Source organism: Pseudorasbora parva, chromosome 24 (genome assembly GCF_024679245.1).
Source record: "Pseudorasbora parva isolate DD20220531a chromosome 24, ASM2467924v1, whole genome shotgun sequence".
Classification (NCBI taxonomy): Eukaryota; Metazoa; Chordata; class Actinopteri; order Cypriniformes; family Gobionidae; genus Pseudorasbora; species Pseudorasbora parva.
In genome coordinates, this window is record NC_090195.1 from 35198868 (window position 1) to 35222126 (window position 23259).

The following is a 23259-nucleotide window of genomic DNA, read 5'->3' on the forward strand; positions in this document are numbered from 1 at the left end:
AGCAGGGCTCGACATTAATGCTTGTCTTAGACAAGTGGATTTTTTGAAGGGGAAGTGAAAGTGAATTTTAATGGCCCGACCGGAAAAGTGGATTAAAATGTCAATGAAAAAAAATAACTAGGGAATCACCAAAATACCAAAATGATTCTGCATTCATTAGTGTAAGTGGTGATTGATAGTGGATAATAGGATTATATAATGAACTGACAGTAACAAGGTGGCGCTGTTGACGCTCGTGCAGACTCCCGAGAAAAAAATCACAACACATTTTTTACTCAGACAAGAGAATGACCGAAGGACAAACACACGAACATGCTTAATGTCGAGCCCTGCTTTACTATGTATTCACATTGAGAACAGCTGTAATATCTCACAATATTACTTTGTTTTATTTTTAGTAAAATAATGCTGCCTAAGTGAGCTGAAGAGACTTCTTCTAAAAACCTAAAAAATCTTACCGATCAAGTATATATGGATATGCATTTGTTTTATTTGACTCTTATGATGCATTCAAGTTCTCCTGGGAAGATTTTACCCAAGAACTCTTGAGTGTTTTCTAGTCAGAAGGAAATGGAAAAATGTATTTTCCGGAAGCTTTTTAGTGCTAATGCAGCACGTATATAATTGATGCTTTATCTTTATTACTCTCATGAGAATCTGCCACTAAAAAATCAAAGGAAAAGTAGCCGTGCCACACAAGCCTGTCACCTCATAAACCAGCTAAATATCATCATCAGTGTCTCCATTACACTCATTTGCTTATAACATGATTCTTCCACTGGTAATAATAACACCATTGTGGGGGCTTTTATGTGCGCTTAATTCATGAGAATGATTATTGCGATATGATTTGAAGGCAGCATTAGACATGTCAAGAACAGTGTATTTTCTTCCTGCAGTAAACCTCATGTCCGTGTTTTTTTCCATTTTTGGAGACCCGCCACTGCCCGTACCTGCAAAGTTCAGCACCAGTTCCGACCCGCCCAGACCCGTTAATATTTGGCCCGTTACCCGACCCGTGCCCGTGATAAATCACACGCTAAAATCATTCCAATTAAAATGCTTTATTTTTTATCTTGCTCCTCTCTCAACATCACAACAGCGTCATGAATGGGCAAAGCTGCTTATAATGTTATTTTCCTGATCTCGTATTGCACCACACATCTGATTTTGCCTTTAAAGACTCGTTGTCAACAATTGTATATACTCCACTCACCAACTTTACTTTTACTTCATCCACTCCTGCAACGCTCGCTCAAACTAGGCTACGAGAGCAGGATTTTTCCTACATTGAAATTTTTTAGCAGCCGCCAAATCTAATTTTTGTCCCGCCAAAGCCTTGTTTGAAGAGTTATTGTGATTTATAAATTGATGTAGATTACTAATGTGCGTGACAGGGCGCACGTTAACTGAGTGGTGGAGAACGAGCAGAGAGCCTACACACACACACACACACACACACACACACACACACACACACACACACACACACACACACACACACACACACACACACACACACACACACACACATATGGAGGACCAACCCTGCACAAATTAAAAATAAATAAATGAATAAGTAAATAAATGAATAAATAAATACATATACACATATGTAAATTAATAAAAACATAAATAGATAAATAAATGTGATAATAGGAAAATAAATAACAGAATAAACGACTTGATAAAATAAATGATTCATTTTTAATCAAATACAATTTTGTATTATCTTTCCCTTAATTTATTATTTTCTGCTTTTATTAAATATCTTTTTAACTTTTATTTATTTGTTAATTAAATTTAACATTTATTTTTATATTTATGCGTTCATTTATTTTTTACATGTATTTTTCCCTCATGTATTTATTTTTACATTTATTGATCGATTGATTCATTTCTTTTTCTTTTTCTGTGTGCAACATTGAAATGAGGAGGGCGGTCCTTGTGTAGCTTCAGCACATCATTGGTTGAGAGCTCACCACAGTCTATGAAGCTCACGCACGCAGAATCAGACCAGCTCAGGAGAGTTGTCAGTAAATGACGGCCGCATAGTTCTTTCACTAAACAAACGTATCAGTGTTTCCAGCAGTTTGACCCATTGAGAGAAGTTCCAGTGGTCTTTATAGTAGTGATTTTGAACTCGGCAGGTTGTAAGTTCAGCTCTTGCGTGTGTATACTATGGTGGACGTTTCACAAACAGCTAACGTTAGTTAGAGAGTTGCGCTTAGCGAATGAAGTCGAAAACAACACATCAAATTACTGTTGTTAAAACTAGATGTGCTTATCGATGTTTTAGGAGGGTTATATTCAGATATGGATGTGGAAGTAAAGACTGAAATGTTGCCGCGATAATTAATAGACATGCTGCAAAACACTGTATGTCCCAGCACATTAAAAACCCGTGAGTCAGATGGTAGTAAGGTGGAACGAGTCCATCGCACTTTCTTCTGATAAGTACCATTGAAAAGTATCTCTCAATGGGTCAAACTGCTGGAAACACTGATACGTTTGTTTAGTGAAAGAACTATGCGGCCGTCATTTACTGACAACTCTCCTGAGCTGGTCTGATTCTGCGTGCGTGAGCTTCATAGACTGTGGTGAGCTCTCAACCAATGATGTGCTGAAGCTACACAAGGACCGCCCTCCTCATTTCAATGTTGCACACGGAAAAAGAAAAAGAAATGAATCAATCGATCAATAAATGTAAAAATAAATACATGAGGGAAAAATAAATGTAAAAAATGAACGCATAAATATAAAATAAATGTAAAAATAAATGTTAAATTTAATTAACAAATAAATAAAAGTTAAAAATATATATTTTTATAAAAGCAGAAAATAATAAATTAAGGGAAATATAATCAAAATTGTATTTGATTAAAAATGAATCATTTATTTTATCAAGTCGTTTATTCTGTTATTTATTTTTCTATTATCACATTTATTTATCTATTTATGTTTTTATTAATTTACATATGTGTATATTTATTTATTTATTCATTTATTTACTTATTCATTCATTCATTTATTTATTTTAAATTTTTGCAGGGTTGGTCCTCCCTACACACACACACACTGTCCTCAAAACCATCACCGTCTGAGCTCTTTCTCACTCGCACATATCAAACAAAATCAACTGAACTGACACAATGGTGAAAGCTTGGAAGACTGACTCCATGCTCCACGTGGCGCGTTCGCACAATAATTTCCCTGAATTACTGCTGGATGTGAATTGTGCTCAAAAATCGCACCTTTTGACAGACGTTTTGCACAAGCAGCTGACATAAACCTTACTTTCAAATAAACTTAAAAATATCCTTATGAAGTGTTTTCTGTGATGACAAATCTTTTGCGTTGTTTTAAGAGTCTGGGTTCACACAACGCGTCCACTTTTGTCCGATTCGTGAACTAATGACTCATTTGAACTGATTCATTTTAATAAACTGATCTGTCCAACACTTATGAATCGGTGTGTAATTTTTTACTCTTTTTACTCACATCACCTCTGAGATGAGAACGCAAGTGTGCTTACCCCATTAAACAAGAGGGGTTAGTAAGAATTAGTCTTAATAATGTATTTATTTTGAGTATTTAAATTGATAGTGTAGTAAATTACCACAAAAAAAAAAAATAGTTTTGACTGGAATAAGGTGAAACTAGAACAACGCAAGTTGTTGATAGCCAATCATTTTATTACATTGTATACGGTAGATAATTAGACTATTTGTTACATTTTTAATGCTACTCTTTAATGATTGTTGCCAAAATAATTAATCAGTAAACCATGCAAACTGGGTAAAACGAGGAACTAAAGAAACAAACATCAAGACGTCATACATAATGAGATCACAATTAGATGAGCAAGAAAAAAAAAAGTACATTTATTGTCAGTATTGGGCTCACAGATCACGCGGGTAGGTACTTTAACTGTGTGTGTGTGTGTGAGTGAGAGACCTGGAGAGGCATCAACAAAAGTCGCAGTGATGGGTCAAATGTCATATCGTTGTTGCGTATAATGATAATTTAGAGAGAGAAATATTGCACATTTTTCATTCGCGCTACTACCCGTTAATTAGTTAATTTTCCGCCCGTGAATTTTAGGAATGTCACAACCCACCCGTTTGCATCCCTGTATCTTTGCAGTGACTGTTCCTTCTTGTTTCAGTATTCCTCTGATGGCCCTGGATCTGTTTGACCATATGCTAGCTCTGGACCCGAGCAAACGCTGCACTGCCGAACAAGCTCTCAACAGCGACTTCCTCAGAGACGTGGATCCTGCCAAAATGCCCCCGCCTGAGTATGACACATCTGGGTTTATTCTGTAGTTTTCCTTCTTTGCAGCTATGCTTTGAAGTGCACATATTTCCTTTAATGCAGTGTTTAACAGGGGTGTGCACGAATAGTCGAATATTCGATGTGTAATTAATATTTGAAAACTAAAAATACTATTTGACTTTTACTGCATTGATTTGCTGGCTGTAAATGCAGTGGATCCATGATAAATCCCTCTAAATCTAAGTTATAACTAAATCCACTGGGGGCGCTGTGGAGCAGGTTAATACGTTGAGTGTATTTATCACATAATGTCGTCGTCTGCCTTGCGATGTTTGGAATTACTTAGATTACAATTGAAAATTATCTTACAAAATGGAGTTACTTTTGGTGAAATTAATGAATGAAAGGGAGTTATCATATCACCACCACAACGAGAATCAGATGGAATCCAAGCAATATTCGCATATAATATTTTGTGAAAATGCCAATCCCTAATGTGTAATAGAGCTGTTTGTGAATGTAAAAGGTCAAAGTGCAGATGAACGGAGTCAAACGATGATGCGTCTGAAATTAAATACGTGTTATTAAGTATGCATAAAACAGTACACCAACAGAGTAGTGCATCTGAATGCATAATATGCCTAAAGTCCCCGGGTGAGATTTCTGAAGTGTGCATACAATGGACACTTTACTCTCCCATGAGCCCACTAGGGCTGTCATTTAAAAAAAAAAAAAAATCTAATTCTAACAAATATCTAATATCAAGCAATGTTTTCGAATACATTCGAATATCTACGACCCCCCCAATATATATATATATACATTTTTTTTAACAAAACACTGCCGTAATAGAGATTCAATCACAAATGCATTAACAGTCTGACAGTCATTAACAGGACTCGGGCCACAGCCTGTATGGAAAAATAAATTGTTAAATTAATGTTTTGAAACAGCAGGTTATCAACTTAATCGATATGAAGTGCCACTGCAATCTAGCCTAGAAATCTAGACGCACCCTAGCGGCAGCAAATCTAAATCTGCTCGCGAGTGTCGTCTAGCAAATCTCAATACCCTTCTGAGCTGTAAACGCCTGGTCTGGCCAATCACTTCGTGTATAGAGTCGGTGGGCGGGGCCATAATGACGACGGCCGAGTTGCGTTTGCGTGCTTCTAGTAAACACAGAAACTGGCGAACGGCGGTCTTTCGAATCAGCTTTGACCGCGACTCTGGAAGACTTGGAGTTAAGCTTTTCTCTGAGAAAAGAACAAAGAACGGCACTGAAGTCATTCTGAAGAAGGGAAGATGTGTTCGGAGTTTAGCCGACCGGATACGGCGAATGTTTAATCTGTCAGCGAGCTCTGCTTCACCTTCGTTGCTCTGGTTGGCTGTAGCGCTATCCTATCACGAGCAGAGGGAGTTTGAGAGACGACCGTTTATCCGCCCCTCGGATTGAGCCGTCAATGGTGAGTTTCCAGACCAAACATCTTGATGTGGCTCTGGCTTGTCAGGCTAACTGCAATCACAGCTCTCAGTTTGTCTACCTCATCAGATGTCGACGCCGTCCTCTCCAGCAGCTGGAATGTGTTTACGGATGCCACAGCAACTCTCAACGGCCACCAGGACTTATACGGTTTTATAAAAGCTATTTATTTGTTGTAAAGTGTAATAATCATTTCAGAAAAAATTATTCTAATGTCAGGCGCATTTGAAGTAGTTGATTGTTTGCTTGATGGGTAGGTTTAGGGACAGTGTCATTATGCCAACATTATCTTCATAACTTCGTACGAAATGGTGATTTGACATGGTGAAATGTTTCGTTTGTTCGATTCATGAAAAGGTTTATCCCGCCCATCTCAAACCGATTACAATGTCATTCTGTTTGGCCATTTTTATTACGACTGAGGTGTTTATCTGGAGCATTTTCATTCAGATTGGACTTTTAAACCGGTTACAGTGCTCCATGTAAACGCACCCGACTGTGGCGCTACATGGCACTTTAAAACCGGATCTTTTATTTATAGTTCGATTACGGATATTTCACGTCATGTTCGAATAGCGAATAAAAAGTGACAGCCCTAGAGCCCACGGGAGAGGATTTATGAATAATAATAATAATAGATTTTATTTATAACACACTTTAGAATTTATGAATGGAAGTGAAAGGAAGCAACTGACTCTGGTAGATCACATGACCGTTACAACATGGCAGATGTAGTACGATAGTCCCAAAAGAAAGCAATTCTGATTTTCCTGAAACAAGTCAGCTAAACTACAGTCTCACTTCCTGCTCAAACCTCTTTTGTAGCTAATTTGCATAATGCTCCTCATTGGCTGCTGGTGAGTTGCGCCTGCTTTGCTCCGCCCTCAATCACTGTAGTTGTATTTGCATAATGCTCCTCATTGGCTGCCGGTGAGCAGCGCCTGCTTTGCTCCGCCCTCAATCACTGTAGTTGTGTTTGCATAATGCTCCTCATTGGCTGCCGGTGAGCAGCGTCTGCTTTGCTCCGCCCTCAATCACTGTAGTTGTATTTGCATAATGCTCCTCATTGGCTGCCGGTGAGCAGCGTCTGCTTTGCTCCGCCCTCAATCACTGTAGTTGTATTTGCATAATGCTCCTCATTGGCTGCCGGTGAGCAGCGCCTGCTTTACTCCGCCCTCAATCACTGTAGTTGTATTTGCATAATGCTCCTCATTGGCTGCCGGTGAGCAGCGCCTGCTTTACTCCGCCCTCAATCACTGTAGTTGTGTTTGCATAATGCTCCTCATTGGCTGCCGGTGAGCAGCGTCTGCTTTGCTCCGCCCTCAATCACTGTAGTTGTATTTGCATAATGCTCCTCATTGGCTGCCGGTGAGCAGCGCCTGCTTTGCTCCGCCCTCAATCACTGTAGTTGTATTTGCATAATGCTCCTCATTGGCTGCCGGTGAGCAGCGCCTGCTTTACTCCGCCCTCAATCACTGTAGTTGTATTTGCATAATGCTCCTCATTGGCTGCCGGTGAGCAGCGTCTGCTTTGCTCCGCCCTCAATCACTGTAGTTGTATTTGCATAATGCTCCTCATTGGCTGCCGGTGAGCAGCGTCTGCTTTGCTCCGCCCTCAATCACTGTAGTTGTATTTGCATAATGCTCCTCATTGGCTGCTGGTGAGTAGCGCCTGCTTTGCTCCGCCCTCAATCACTGTAGTTGTATCTGCATAATGCTCCTCATTGGCTGCCGGTGAGCAGCGTCTGCTTTACTCCGCCCTCAATCACTGTAGTTGTATTTGCATAATGCTCCTCATTGGCTGCCGGTGAGCAGTGTCTGCTTTGCTCCGCCCTCAATCACTGTAGTTGTATCTGCATAATGCTCCTCATTGGCTGCCGAATGAAATTGTAATCGTTTTGAGAGGGGCGGGATAAACCTTTTCATGGACTGATCAAATAAAACATTTCGCCATGTAAACGACCTGACTAGATCACTTTTCAGTGTGCGTCCTTATATGGCGTAATACACCATGCGCCTTCGATTGAAATATATTCGAATACATTGCTTGATATTTGATATCTGTTCGAATCTGATTTTTCTCAATAATGACAGCCCTACCACATATGAGTGAGGTCTGAATCCGATCTGAGGATAACAAAATTCATGTTTTTTTTTTCCTGCTTACACATTCACATCATGTCCGCGATCTGTGCCACATGAGAGGGAAAAATCGGAATTGGGTCACTTGAACCATGCAGTGTAAATGCAGCCATAGTGTACATTTATTTTAGTCTGTGCTTCATTTGTTTCATAGAGTATGTTTGTGTTCTCTGTGCCGTGATCTGATCGGTGTTTGTTCTCGTTCTAGTCTCCCTCTGTGGCAGGATTGCCATGAGTTGTGGAGTAAGAAGCGGCGGAGACAGAAGCAGATGCCGGAGGAACTGAGCGCGCCCAAAGCGCCGCGGAAGGAGCTGGGGCTGGACGACAGCCGAAGCAACACTCCTCAGGGCTTCCCTGCGGCTGGAGGACTCAAGGGGACGAACGCCGCCGCCACTGCAGCCCTGCTGGGTAAACTTACCTCCATCCTCTGGAGCAGTGGTTCTCAAACCTGTCCTGGGGACCCTCCACCGGTGCACGCTTTCCATATCCTCCTCATCTAAGGGTGCTTTCACACCTGCCTCATTCAGTTCGGTTGAATCGTCCTAGAGTTAGTTTCCCTCTTTGGTGCGGTTCGTTTGGTCAGGTCTGAAAGCAGCAATCGCACTAAAAGCGGACCAAAAGTGGACCAAACAAGCGTACCGAGACCTCCTTGAGGGTTAGGGTTACACTCTTCACCTCCTTGAAGAGCTGATCTCGGTTTGCTTTCAAACGAACTCTGGAGCGGTTCGCTTGTAGTGAGGACATGATCCGACCTCGAACAGAACCAACTGCAAAAGTACTGATAATTTTTGGACTTAACCAGCTGCCGTAGTCAGCTACGCGGACATTACGTGCATGATATTACCTGATAGATCGTTGGCAATATTTTCAGAAGATCATGTCAGAGTTAAGAATAATTAATGCACACCTCCGCTTGAAGTGACGAGCGATGCGCTCTCGTCTGCAGTGCATTAGAGTGTTGTTTTCCAGTCGCATCTGCGCTTCATTATAGAAATGTATTGTTTGCATACTGTGGTAAATACACACAGTGTAGTAGATTATGGCCAGGGACAAAGCTAGCCTGCAGTCGTGTCTCCATAAGTGTGTAGTTTTCTGGCTTTTCCTCTTTTGCTGGAATTTTTCCACACGTAAATTCTGACCAATCGAAAAGCAGTTTAGGAAATACGCCGTGGCCAATGAGTGATGTGGATGTTGTCACGTGCCTGCGTTTGGGTTTGTTTCAACTGGTTCGGACCAAAGCAACCGGTGTGGTGTGAAAAGGAACCAAAAAAGCTGAAAAATGCAACAATGCATAAATGTTTGCCCTTGGTTTGGACCAAATGAACCGAACTAGAGATGTGGAAGCACCCTAACACACCCGATTCAACTCATCAGCTCATTAGTAGAGACTGCATGACTTGAATTGGGTGTGTCTAATGAGGGAGATGTACAAAATGTGCATTGGTGGAGGGTCCCCAGGACAGGTTTAAGGAGTCCTCCCACTGACAGTCATATTACTGACCAGGCCTGTAAATAACTGAAGCCTCCGGCCTCGGTCCCAGTATAGACGTTACTTGACATGATTGTTCTAAAGCTGTTTTACACAAACTCTTCCAAAGGTGGAAATGCTGATTGAGCATCTGTCAGGACAGGTTAAAGCGCCAACAAGTTTACTAAAATTAATAAACAAGTTAAAACTGACATATTAAAGGACAGATTACAAATCTTCCTGTGATTACAGATGGCTGTGCTACCAATACTGGGCTCGCAAAATTTCAAAATCGCTGGTAGCTCTTTGGCCAGGCCCTCTTCAGATTTTAGTATTTCAGTCTGAAATGGGAAGAAAAAAATATGTAGAAAATTGAAGATGAAACATCAAAACCATTTTCAAAATCACAAATATCAACAAAGGTTTATAAAATAATCAAATTACAATCAATACAAATGGATTTTGTTCTACATTTGATTTTACTTGACCTGAGTTTCTGTCTTGACCCGTCTTTTAGAACTGAAACACCAACTTAAATCTAAGTGCCTCTAAACATTGTAGTGTACACACACACACACACACACACACACACACACACCATAGACCGTAAAAAAATATGGACGACTCGACATCATCCGTTTCCGCTTGCCATATTTGAAGCTTTCAGGCGGCCTTGCACGGCGCCGACATCTTGGGACAGAGTCTGCGCAGTAGAGCGCAGGAAGTAGAGCAGGAAGTACAGTCGCGATATCAAAAGCCCGCCCACACTCTCGCAGATGCAGAACAATTAATTATGTTGGTGTGAAATAAACAGTTATGGAAATGTAGAAATTAAAGCTAAAGCTCTAATCTGCTCCCAAAAATTTCGAAAAAAGTCCGTTAGTGCCTCAGTGACAACTTCACTCAGAGAAGCCGTCAGTCTCAGCTGTCAATCATGACGTCACACCCCCGTTTTTATAGCATCAAATAACTAACTCAAACTAAACTTATTTTTAAAACGAACACCTGAAATGAAATCATCGTGATGATAACTGCCTTCAGTGACATAAACTAACTTTGGGGGAAAATTTTTGAAGTGTAATTTTATTATTTAGTTTGCCTCGCGTCCGTTAGAAAACACAGAGGGTCGGCAAAAAGAGAGGGAGACTGCAGGCTTGAAACACACACACACACACACACACACACACACACACACACACACACACACACACACACACACACACACACACACACACACACAGCAACTTCCACTGTAGGCTTATAGGCTTTATTAATGTGTTGTCATGTACATAGAGCGCTTCACGGCTGTTACACAGCACATCCATTACACATTACTTGACTGACTTGATCACAGGAATAAATTACACTTTACTATATTCACAAAGAGAACCGCTGATTTACACCGGAAGAATATTTACACAATATTAGTAGGGATGCACGATATTATCGGCACGACATCGGAATCGGCCGATAAACGCTTAAAATATAAAAATCGGCATCGGTCGATATGAAAACATTATGCCGATATGCCTTGCCGATATGATAACGTGTTGATATGCGCCTGCAATAACTCACGTGTGCAAGGAGTGCTAAAGCGATAAGACCATGTCAGCACTGCGGCCATTCTTCAAGTGAAAACAAGACAATACATTGCATGTACAGTGATTTACATTGGCTGTTTTTAAATGCTGCCTTGAATTTCTGAATGCACGTACAGAAGGACGTGACCGTCAGCAGCAGATTTGCCACGTTTTCACAACAAAACTAGCCCAAAACAAGCCCATTCGCGTCTCCCCACTCTCTAGCACGTGCGGCAGCCTCCACAGCAGCAGAAGCTCCTCCAGGTCCTAGTGCCCTCCCGCTAGACCGCTATATATTTATACATGTAGTGGGTGCGCTGTTGTTACACTAATACAATGAAAAGTAGAATACACAAATAAATTGAAGTTACTTCTTGTTCTGAATAAACAAATCAGTAATGATGTCATAAATCACAAGCATGACACTTGTAAATTAAATACTTTTATATACAGTGTATTAATCTGTAATAAAATTTTACGAAATGGATGATGAAAAATAATCCAAGGAGCTCTACAATAATTGTAGAATTAAAAGACAGCATCAATGGATGTCATACCACCCCCACTTCATGTGCACAAACGTTAAATCCAAAAATACAATATTAAGGTTACAGCTGCATCTGGGGTGAAAAATTACTGACTTTATTATTGTTATTTTCAGAGCTTTTAATATACTCTTATCATAAAAAGAACTTTATTAACATTTATTTATCTTCAACAAGAATCCTTTTAGTAAGGAGACCTCAGAAATCTGAAACCAGAATGAAAAAAAAATTGTTTTTGCTCAAAATGGTGTTGTTTCCAAACAAAGGGAAAAAATAAACATATATCGGTATCGGCATCGGCCTAAATGAGCTGAAAAATATCGGCATATCGGATATCGGCAAAAATCCAATATCGTGCATCCCTAAATATTAGTTTTTGTTGTCATTGTATTTTTTAATGAAATAAGTGCAGCCTTGCAGAGCAGAAGACACTTCTTCTAAAAACATAAAAAAATCATTTTTGCACACACATCCATCTCATGTAAGAGGTTTATATTTTAAATGTAGGACTTTAGAACCCATCATTTTCAACCCATGGTCTTTTCCTTCTAGATCCCAAAGCTCCAAACTCACAACTGACTCAAGAACAGCTGGCTGTGCTTCTGAACCTCCTCCAGTCCAAGAGCGGTCCGGTGGGATCGGCCCAGTTTGCCCAGACCATGGGCTCAAAGATGAACCCGGAGACGCTGCAGCAGCTGACGAAGGCTTTGCCCCCTGGCCCGGTGGAGTCCGAAAGACCTCCAGAACCGCCTCCGCCCCCCATGGTCTCCAAACCCCCTCAGCCGCCTCCATCAGGGGGCGGAGCACCGCGCACACCACCCATGCCCAAACCTCCATCTCCACCCACCCCACAGCAGCCGGGCAAGCCTGATGGAGAGGCCTCGGCCTCGGCCACGCAGACCGCCGTCACCATGCTGCTCGCTCAGCTGCTGAAAGTCCAGCAGGGGGCGGCGGCGGGAGAGATCATGGGGTTTGAGGGCGGCGAGGGCGGCACCGCTAATGCACCTGAGATCAAACCTCCACCTGAGCCCAGCCCTGTATCTCCAGGTAACACCATCTCATCATACACTCACCATCTGGTCTGCGTCCGATCTCACACACTCCTTCTGAATTACATTCTACATGGTAATATGACACTATAGTTAAATGTGCTTCAAAAAGTACTGAAATCATTTCACCAAGTTTTATAACCAACAAAAACAATTAGCAGCGCAATGTACTTTGTTTGCGTAAACATTAAAATAACGTTGCTAGTTACAGCGAGGAAAATAAGTATTTGAACACCCTGCTATTTTGATAGTTCTCCCACTTAGAAATCATGGAGGGGTCTGAAAATGTTATAGTAGGTGCATGTGAGAGACATAATCTAAAAAAAGTCATATATTGTGATTTCTGAATTATTAGTTTTTTAGATTGTCTCTCACAGTGAACATGCACCTATGATGAAAATTTCAGACTCCTCCATGATATTTTCCTCACTGAAGGGAATAAAAAAATGTTCTTTGGATGCGTTTACACCGGACGCGATTTGCGCCATTAAGTTAATATCTTGTCTGATATATTAATATCAGACAAGTGTGCATATGACTATCACTGTGATAACATTAAATGACATGAAACAACCCAGTCTCTTTTTGTTAAATGCAAGTTTATGTAAGATTAATAATACGTATAAGTAACTGGTATAATAAGCTATAATAAAGCAAACAATTCAGTCAAACAATCAAAGTCAGTGCTACTAGGCTACAGGTAACGTAAGGTTAAATAGCCTAAAATAAAATATAAATAATGAAACTTCACTTTGCCCTCAGCCTAAACGATTTGCCAGCGAACAAATTATAGCGAAAGGGTTAATGAACGCCGCTGATCCACTGGAGCTCCCAATACGCCAGATGAAGTGTTCAAATAGGCACTCTTTTTATAAATAAACCACAGATTTGGGCTTTAAACAACTACATGATCACTTGAAAAAGTCTTAACTATGTTTTATCACACATTAACAGTAGAATTTTAACAAAAAAGACGTGTCAACACAGCCCATATCAGCCATCTCTCAACGAGACGAACCGGCTGGCAGAAGCCCCGCCCATCAGGCGGATTCACATCTGTTGTGTAGTTAATGTCATACGCGAATGGGTTCAAAATGTTCACACGTCCAACTTCGCACGATTTATTCGCGTCTGGCGTGAACGCCTCATTACAACACACATTTACTATATCTTCAGACAAAGCTTAGAAAAAATAGTTTTATATAAGGATAAACCTCATATTTCCGAAGAAATGACACGAGTCAAAATAATGATTATAGATATTTGATCTGTTCCAGTTCTAGTAGGGGTGTCGGGTGGTCACTTTAAAATACAGAATTACGAATCACTTCAAATTTATGATTATTAATAAGCGAATAATTATTTCGTTTTTTTAGAATGCATTTTAAAATGAACAACACGTCGCTAGGCCTGTCACGATAACACATTTGCTGGATGATAAATTGGCCAAGAAATTAATGAGATAAACGATAATATTGTCGTTAATCTAATCTAAAATAATGATAATGGCACAATAATGCAGGTACACCTTTTCAAAGATTAATGAACTTTTATTTCTAAAGACTATTTAACACTAAAAACGGAAAACATTTTAAAAATCCACAATCAATGAACAAAACAACCAAAAACACTAAATAAAAAGGATGAAAACTGCAACCGATGAGGTGCATATTAGGGGCACAAAACCCACTGTTCTGTTCGGTTCGGTCCATATTTGTTTTTTCTTTTAATCGTTAACACTCCAGAAATTTACATCAGCATATGATATATAACTTAATTAATTACAATTTACGATACAATATTAAAATTAGGTTTTTTGGTAACTTGTAATCATGCACAAACTGAACTTGACCATCTGAGGAAAGCTCGGTGAGATTATGATAGAGAGAGAGAAGACATTGATGACAGGCTTTTCATTTATTTGGCAAAAAAATGAGTGTGTATTACTATCTCTACAGGAACTCATGTGCCTTTTTAGCACACAAAGATTGAACTGAAGAATTATCTTGCATTTATTAAACTGCCAACTTCAGTGTAGCTTTAAGCCTCGTTTATACTCGACGCGTCCGCACGACCGCGATGGCGTGCGGCTAAAATAACGCCAACGCGGAGTGCACGAGACCCTGTTTCGCTTGGCGGAGTGCAATCCTAATCTGGCCGAGCATGACGTCTCATTACGCTGCACCCGGTCTGTGCGTCGAGTATAAACAAGGCTTTAGGCTACTGTCTGTGGTTTAAACACCTCCCCAAACGAACGAGGAGCGCAGTCAGCGAGAGAGACCAGGAAAACAAACTAGCATGCAAATGGAAATGATCTCAGCGGGAAAAATTATCAAGCTCATTTTTTTTTAATCGTGCGATTAATTGATTTATTGACTATCGTGACAGGCCGACAGGTCGCACTGATGTAAACACACCTAATGCACATGAACGAGTGAAGGAGACGCACATTCACTCTCTCTGACAGCAGAGTGCGCTGATGCAACAGCAGAACATACTTCTAAAGCATTTATAAGTAATAATTACCCCCACTATCTTTGTGGGAACTCTCCATAGGTGTAATGATTTTTATTCTGTACAAACTGTATTTTCTATCCCCCTACACTGCCCCTGCCCATCACACACACACACACACTGCCCCTGCCCCTAAACCTACCCATCACAGGAAACATTCAGCATTTTACTTTCTCAAAAAAACTCATCCTGTATGATTTATAAGCCTTTTGAAAAGTGGGGACCGCTGGCTGCTGATCTCAGGATTTACTATCCTTATGGGGACATTTGGTCCCCACAATGTAATCAAGGGCACACACACACACACACACACACACCACACTTTGCTTTCGATTCTGTGGGAAACACTGGTCAGTCCCCAGCCCTGCTGTACAGTGAGCTTCTGCTCTTGTGTTTGCAGTGTCTGAAGGCGGCGTCTCGTCCTCCAGGCCTCTAGAGGCGCTCTCCATCCTCCCTCCGGACCAGAGACCTCCAGAGCCTCCAGAACCGCCTCCCTGCGCAGACCTGGACTACCGGTCGGCCCCGGAGCCCCAGCCGGCCCCGCCCCCCGCCGCGGCCCCCGGAGACTCATCACGGCCCCCGGAGCCGGACTATCCTCCGCCACGGCCCGCCGAGGGCCCCGCATACGGGCCGGACTTCAGCCGGCCCCCTCCGCCCTTCCCCCACAGCTACCTCGGTCACATGATGCCCCCCCCGGCCCACGGGGCGGTGTTCAGCGGAGACCAGGACCATCGCTTCGAGTACAATCACGTGGGCCCCGGGGCCCCGCCGCCCCCCCCAGCCTGGACTTCGCCGTCCCAATCCGGGGACTTCCCCCTCCCGCTCGGGTACGTTCCCCATGTGAACACTGCGGCGCTGCGGGGCCGAGGACTCCCTTTCTGACCCTAAAAGACCAGCACTAAACGCCCACAACCATTTGTAATATTTCTGAATAACTCAACTGGAGGGACGGAGTGGCGGGATGGGAATTTTTTGCATTTTTTTTGCATTTCCCACTCGTCCCATTTCATAGAGCAGTTTCGTTTTTTTGTTTTTTTTCCCTCTCCGATTGATTTTTGTAATCTATTCTACTGCTGTCTTTTAAATTAAAACTGTACTTGTTTTGCGTGTGCATTTCCCGTGCCAGGGTAAGTGTTTTTATGAGCTGTGCCGGAGCGCGAGGACAGGCTAGTATTATGATGTTTTGCACTACTGAATAAAGTAGGTGGAAACGAGCAACGGGGTGAATGTGCTGTATCTGCACATGTAAATGACCAGTAATGTAATTCATTTTCTTTCTTTCTTTCCCCTAGTCAGTTTGTTTCTTTGCTTCCCAACGATTATGAGCTCTGTCACGGTTAAAATCACTGGAGGCGACTCCGGGACGACTTAGCACTTGAGATCGAACTCCTGAACGCGTCGACGGATCAAAGCGGTGTCTGCACCAGCTCTTGTCTATAGCCATTGTACAATTGAAACTTAAGAGACATTTACATGATTTTTGAGGAGATTAGCAATGATGTTTTTTTTGTTTGTTTTTTTGTATGAAGATGTTTTTCCCCCCTTTGGCAAATGTTTATTAAAGAAATGCCAACGATGTCACATGTACTGGTGTTTAATTGTTCATATTCGTTACACTGCATCCAAAACATCAGCGATGCCGTTAAACTCACACACGGCCAAAAAAACATCAAGGTGTGTAGCAACTCATAATGTAATAAGTATAGAACATTTTAATACAATAATAATGCAATTTTCTTGATGTAATAGTTTTTTGAGGCATTTATTACATTATAAACCCACCAAAACATGTCATTTCATTATTATAATGAGTAAATGGCTTTTAAAACATGAAATGTTTTTTATTCCCTTACAGTACATTTAAAAAAAAAATCTAAATCCAGGCTTAAACTACTTACGAAATGCACAGATTTAAATATTCATGTTATTATTAATAATAATAATAATAAACCGCATGTTTTTCTTTACAGTCAATTAAAAAAAATCTAAATTCCAGCAAAAATTCTGATTTTATTTATTTATCTGGCTTTACATTTTTACTGTTAAGGGAAATCCAATGCTTTGTTTAATAAACATCATAATAATAACATGAACATTTAAATATAGCATTTCACAAGTAGTTTAAGCTTTAGATTTTTTAAAAATGTACTCTAAGGGAATACTGATATTCGTTTTAAAAGCTATTACAATAATGAAAATTACATTTTGGTGAGTTTATAATGGAATAATTTTCTTAACACTGAGCTCAAGATTTTATTACGTTTCGAGAATTATTACATTGTGCAGTTATTACATAAGGAGTTGCTTCAGATACTGTAAAATTCAATGCTTGTTAGTAAATTGAGTTGAAGCATTGTGACATTAAATAATATACATGGAAATGTTTTGATTGACTAAATATTGATAATAAGCTCACTTTATTGTTATGAAGTTGTACTGGACAAAATATGAATGTAAATACTGCTTATTGTTTGTAGAGCGATGTTCTTGTAGTTCCTCATTTAGCCAACAGAGGGCGACAAAAACATCGCGCTCGCCTTATTGTTTTAATATTGTCCGATATGTCTAAAAAATTTGTATTTTTGTATTATTCACTTTGCATTTGGTGAATTCGCTTTGCTGTTGAAGCTGATCGGTTTCATTATTCGGTTATAAATGTATGTCTAGCCCGTGTCCGAGGCGGAACGTGCCAGCTTTATTATCATCACGTGTTTCCTGTTACTTTTCTCAACGGAAAAGAAGAGCCTCAGCCGCTGGAAAAGGTTTTAAAGCGGTTTGCTGTGTTACATTTGCATATGTATGTCAGGCAAAAGTCTTTTAAAGTTTTATTAAAAATGCCTCCAGCGAGAGACAAAGACCGGAGATATAAATGCGTTGTTGTTGCTGTTGGAGACCGTAGCGCGCCACGGTGATGACGTCGAGTGATTTTTTTCAATTTTATTTATTTTATTATATATTTTTTTATTATTGCTGAGAACGGGAACATATAGAAAAAACTAAATATCACAATATAAATAAATAAAACAAAATAAAGGATAAATATAAATAAATTATTACTTCGAGCTCTTTCAAAATTTAATTTTTTATTTTGTTTAATATTTTTTTGCTTAGAACGGGAACCTACAGAAAAAACGTAAATATACTTCACGATATAAATAAATAAAACAATATAAAGGATGACGTCGAGCACTTTTTTTACATGTTAAATTTAATAAAACATGTTATTATTGGCGACAACGGGAACATACAGAAAAAAAGTAAATATACATCACATAAATAAATAAACTAAATAAAGGATGACGTCAAGCTTTTGTACATTTTTTATTTAGTTTTATTTTTTAAATTATTGCTGAGAACGGAAACATACAGGAAAATAAATCAACAAAAACAAAAATAAAACAAAATAAATGATGACGTCGAGCTCTTCGTTAACCGGAAGTAAACGCTTGTATCATCATCAGGTGACAACAACACACACTGGGTTTGGGCTGCAGCAAACGCTCTTTTATGTATTATTATTATCAGTCATTCATGTTTAAAGAGCTTATTTGATAAACCATGGCGCAAAAAATCAACGAAGCTCACGAGCACATCGACAAGGCGGAAAAATAGTAAGTAAATCCCGCCGCGAAATGCTTCAACATTGACTACAGTGTCTTTACATGGATATTACGACTCATTTTTTGGCTTTAAATTGATATTAAGGCTAATTTTTTTCATCTCAAATTGAGGATTAAAGCATCTTTATACAAGTATCACATAACGTTAATACATGTTGTTTTATGATGGAGAAATCCCTTAAATGTCGTCGTTCTTGCCCTTGTTTTCATGTTTTTAAGCCGTTGAATGATAAATGTATGGCTGATTGATCATATATTGTCATTAATTGCAGTTTAAAGACGAGCTTTATGAAGTGGAAACCCGATTATGACAGTGCCGCATCAGAATACTCCAAAGCAGGTGAGATGAGCAGGTCAAACAGCCCTTTTACACACAAACACATGACAATAAATGGATTATGAGGATAATGATGATCTTCCTCTCCAGCTGTTGCCTTCAAGAATGCTAAACAGCTGGAACAGGCGAAAGAGGCGTATTTACTGGAAGCCGAGGCTCACACCAACCACAGATCGTATCCTTTGAGCTGCTGTTTGCTGATATATTGATTTCTTCAGCCTGTCACTCATCCTCCTGCTGTATTTTAATCTGTTCAGTGCCTCTGTCTTCATCCTTGACTCATTGTTCAGTCTTTTTCATGCCGCCAAGTGAGTGCATTCATTCCGTTTACATGCATCTGTTGTTTTAATTGTGCTCGTTTGAGTATATGCTGCATGTCATGATCATGTTTTTGTGTACAGGGCCTTTGAGCAAGCAGGAATGATGCTGAAGGTCAGTTGCCCTGGAATGTTTTTGCACTTGCTAATGGCTATAAATGTTTTCTACTAAAAAAGTAATATAATAACATCCAGGGCTCCAGACTCCCACCGAAAGGTGGCATTTTCCTACCAAATTTTGAGAGTGTGCAGCTGAATATTACATCCAGTTGCACATGTGCGATCAGTAAATTTGGGCGTGTTTATTCAATAGATCCCTCCAATTACATGCTCTCTAGAATGCTATATTTGCTGACGTGACACACATGAGATCTATTTAACCAATACTGTCACATTTGTTTTATTTGTTTTACAGTTTTTATAGAAGGACATGACTCAAATAATGAAGTAATTTTATTTGAAAGAAGAAACCTGTTCAAACATACATAATACAAACACAAAACCAGTGCTTATACTCTACGGTAATTATTTAACCATCAGCCTGCGTTATTACACTGTTTTATTACAATGGTAAAGTGTACATTTCTTTCTTTACTGCAAATGTGCCAAACTACACGAGCCGAGCTCTACCTATTCGCTATCAGTATCGTTCAACACCTTGTTCATTATGTTAACTTCACAAACTACATTCAATTCGTTCATGAACTAGATCTCTCGTTTAGACTCAAAAGTATCTTGGTCAGTAAAGGGCGTATTCATTCCCTGAATTCAACAAATCACATGCTCCGTCACATCTCATACTCGAAACGCTATTGGCTCGTGATTGTCATTCTTTGAGTATTTATTAGTAATACACTTAAATTAACATGCTAATTTCCACTGTGTGCCCCTAAAATTTTCAGTTGGAGGCCACTGCGCTCCTAGTAAAAAACGTTTGTCTGGAGCCTTCAATTAATTTATTAGCCTTTTCTTGTGTGCGTCTGCGTGTGTGTGCTGGCGTGTGCGCGTGCTCATCTAAGAGAAGTGCCCATATAAGGATTTCCACCCTTTATAACATAATACAGAGCCACACTTTCCAAAACTCCTTTGAATCCTGAAGGAGTGTATTTGGCACAGAAATACCCTTTAACTCTTTAATAGTGTAAATAAGTCAGAATTATTAGGCTGCTGTCACTTTAAGAGTTGTAGCACATGAGATGGATCTGACTTGCATTTTCTCAAAACTCTTTACGTTCATTTAAGACGGTGCTTGTGAGGATACTTTATTTGATAAAGCGTGCATTTTAGCATAAGTTTGTGTTTTTGTCCGTTCAAGCTTGATCTGGAGCAGTGTGAGTGTGTCCACAGACTGGAGATTCACAGAAATGCAACCTTTTGTGTCGTGCTTGAATTGTTTTCAGAATAACTTGTATGAATAAGAGTGTGACCTATAATGTAACGCTAGCCAAAGGATGATGGGAAAAACAGTAGAAATGGTCATATTGGTCTGAAGTTCGTGTGTGTTGTGCAGGACATGCAGAGATTACCTGAGGCCGTGCAGTATATCGAGAAGGCCAGTGTGATGTACGTGGAGAACGGGACTCCAGACACCGCCGCCATGGCCCTCGACAGAGCGGGGAAGTGTGTGCTCTTCTACTGTCTAATGCAATTTTGTTGCTATATTTTCCTGTTTAAAGCGCTGGTTCCGTGTTTTTTTTCTAGGCTTGGTTGTGTTTATGGGGAGCAGTATAACATGTCTTCACTTCTTTTTTTTAAACGCTGTATTTTTCTTCTATTCTCCCTTTATTCCACACCGCTGTCTGGGCTTTGAACGGCTCGTTTGCTTCCTGCTTCTATGAAGCCCCTCCCTCTGAGAAACGCAATGGTCTTAGATTGGTCAGATGGCCAAATGTAGTTTCCTGTATTTTTATTGGCTGAAGTGCCAAGCACAGGTTATCCTGAAGCCACGCCCCTTCCCATTACGGGCAGAAGTCACATCTGCGGAGACTAGCGAGGGTTTATGATGTCACCAACCCAGGAAGAAGCTCGTTGTAGTCCAAACCGGCCATTTTTGTAGGCAATAAACTGCCGTAACTTTAAAAGACAATAGGCTTGTTCGACTTCCCCTAGCGATGCGCAGACCGATCGGCGGCTGACTTGAAGCAGTGCATGCCGGTTAGAAATGTTGTCCGACTTGAGACAGCGCCGACGGCACGTGACTGTGACGTATGTCAAGAAAGTACCGCGAGAGCGATTCGAGAGCAGCCGGCTGATCCAGCCGCTGCAGATTCTCAAGGGGACTGCAGGAGGCTGCACGAGCTCTGATGACGACACAGCTGATCCACGATTGGCCGATTCACCGCATGACAGCGATCACATGCGTTTTGTGTTTATTCTAAAAACTTATGTCACGCTAATGCTCACAAATCATTTATTTAGAACAGTAAAACCTCTTTTCATGTAGCCGCGATGTTATATCATCATGTTTATCAAACTAAAACTGATAAAAACCGTTGACAACACTTCATTGATAGTGTATGTTTATATGTTGAACATTAATCTTGTCCAAATAGACGCTTTATTAAAGAGTACATAAATTATTGAATGAAAATGTCATTTGAAACATCTGTGTATTTGAGAAATATTGTATTTATTTAACTTCAGCTGTGATAAAGTTTGCAAACGCAGTGCTAGCGTCACCACGGAGCAGAAAGCGTCCGACTTCACGTCTCCGTTTGCAGCTCCTCCCCGCCTGCACTCGGCTACTCTCGCCGATCGCATCCATCCAGCCGCAGCCGATGTCCAACACACCTAATATCTCCGTTTGCATTGAACTTTCAGCGCTGTAACTTTGCAGAGACTGTTTATGCTCAAGCAGCGACACTACACACTAACTAAAGTTAATAAAGACAAATCGCATGCAAACACCCCTTTAACACTGAAGCTGCTTTGAAACAATTGCCATTGTAAAAGCGCTATATAAATAAAGCTGACTTGTCTACTGTCAGATGTGAGGAGTGTAGGGAGTTACTCTGGCACTAAAGCAGCCGTTTATCTGTTGTCTGCAGGCTGATTGAACCGCTGGATTTGGCTAAAGCCGTTCACCTGTACCAGCAGGCAGCAGGAGTGTTTGAGGTCAGTGTCACATCCACCAGAAAACACACGGCTTCTCATACACACACTGACAGTAGTGATGGGGACTCCAAAAGAGTCGACTCCTCGCCTGAATCACCTCAGAATTGGGATCGACTCTCTGTTGCTGTGTCTGAAATCACTCACTTGCTTACTGATTCTCTAATCCCTATTGAGGATTAAAGGAACACTCCACTTTTTTTGAAAATAGGCTCATTTTCCAAGTCCCTTAGAGTTAAATAGTTGAGTTTTACCGTTTCTGAATCCATTCAGCTGATCTCTGTATCTGGCAGTAGCACTTTTAGCATAGCTTTGCATACATCATTAAATCGGATTAGACCATTAGCATGTCGCTCATAAAAAACCCCAAAGACTAAGAATATTTTCCTATTTAAAACTTGACTCTTCTACAGTTATACCGTCTACTAAGACCAACTAAATGTTTTTAGGCTGATATGACTAGGAGCTATTTTCTCATCCCTGCGTAATAATCACAGATTTACTGCCGTAAAAGTGCATTCTCTGCTACTACACAAACTTAGCACTGGTCACATGGGCAGTTACCTATCTGAGGACTACTTTCAGGCGCTGCGTAATATCATTGCGCCGCTGCACCCATGATACACTAAACCTTGTTTAGTGTAACTATAGTCAATGACAGAACGAATGTGAAAAGTGATCCACAAAAATAAGTGAGATTAAAAGAACAAGTGGAAGGAAAAAACACGTTTAGGTTGTAGAAAAAAGTGGAACTCGAAATTCCAAAGGCCACGAAAACGGTTCATGTTAATAATAAAATAACAGAAACCAGTGTTTTCA

General features: G+C 40.4%; 2 protein-coding genes across 3 annotated transcripts in view; both read left to right on the forward strand.

Annotated features, from left to right (window-relative positions):
- The window catches only part of cdk13 (cyclin dependent kinase 13), a 46592-nt gene extending 29959 nt beyond the window's left edge, over nt 1-16633 (forward strand). For both annotated transcript variants that reach the window (XM_067435588.1, XM_067435587.1), the window contains exons 11-14: nt 4169-4300; nt 8108-8307; nt 12045-12539; nt 15456-16633. In XM_067435588.1, the coding sequence (XP_067291689.1) occupies nt 4169-4300; nt 8108-8307; nt 12045-12539; nt 15456-15937 (1309 nt within the window). In that variant the 3' untranslated portion in view covers nt 15938-16633. The remainder of the gene's footprint in view (nt 1-4168; nt 4301-8107; nt 8308-12044; nt 12540-15455) is intronic.
- napga (N-ethylmaleimide-sensitive factor attachment protein, gamma a) overlaps nt 1-23259 on the forward strand; it is a 48143-nt gene that overhangs the window by 15134 nt on the left and 9750 nt on the right. Inside the window, exons 2-8 of the mRNA XM_067435589.1 lie at nt 18543-18666; nt 18948-19015; nt 19103-19187; nt 19303-19320; nt 19414-19444; nt 20840-20949; nt 22377-22443. Coding sequence (XP_067291690.1) covers nt 18614-18666; nt 18948-19015; nt 19103-19187; nt 19303-19320; nt 19414-19444; nt 20840-20949; nt 22377-22443 — 432 coding nt within the window. The 5' untranslated portion in view covers nt 18543-18613. The remainder of the gene's footprint in view (nt 1-18542; nt 18667-18947; nt 19016-19102; nt 19188-19302; nt 19321-19413; nt 19445-20839; nt 20950-22376; nt 22444-23259) is intronic.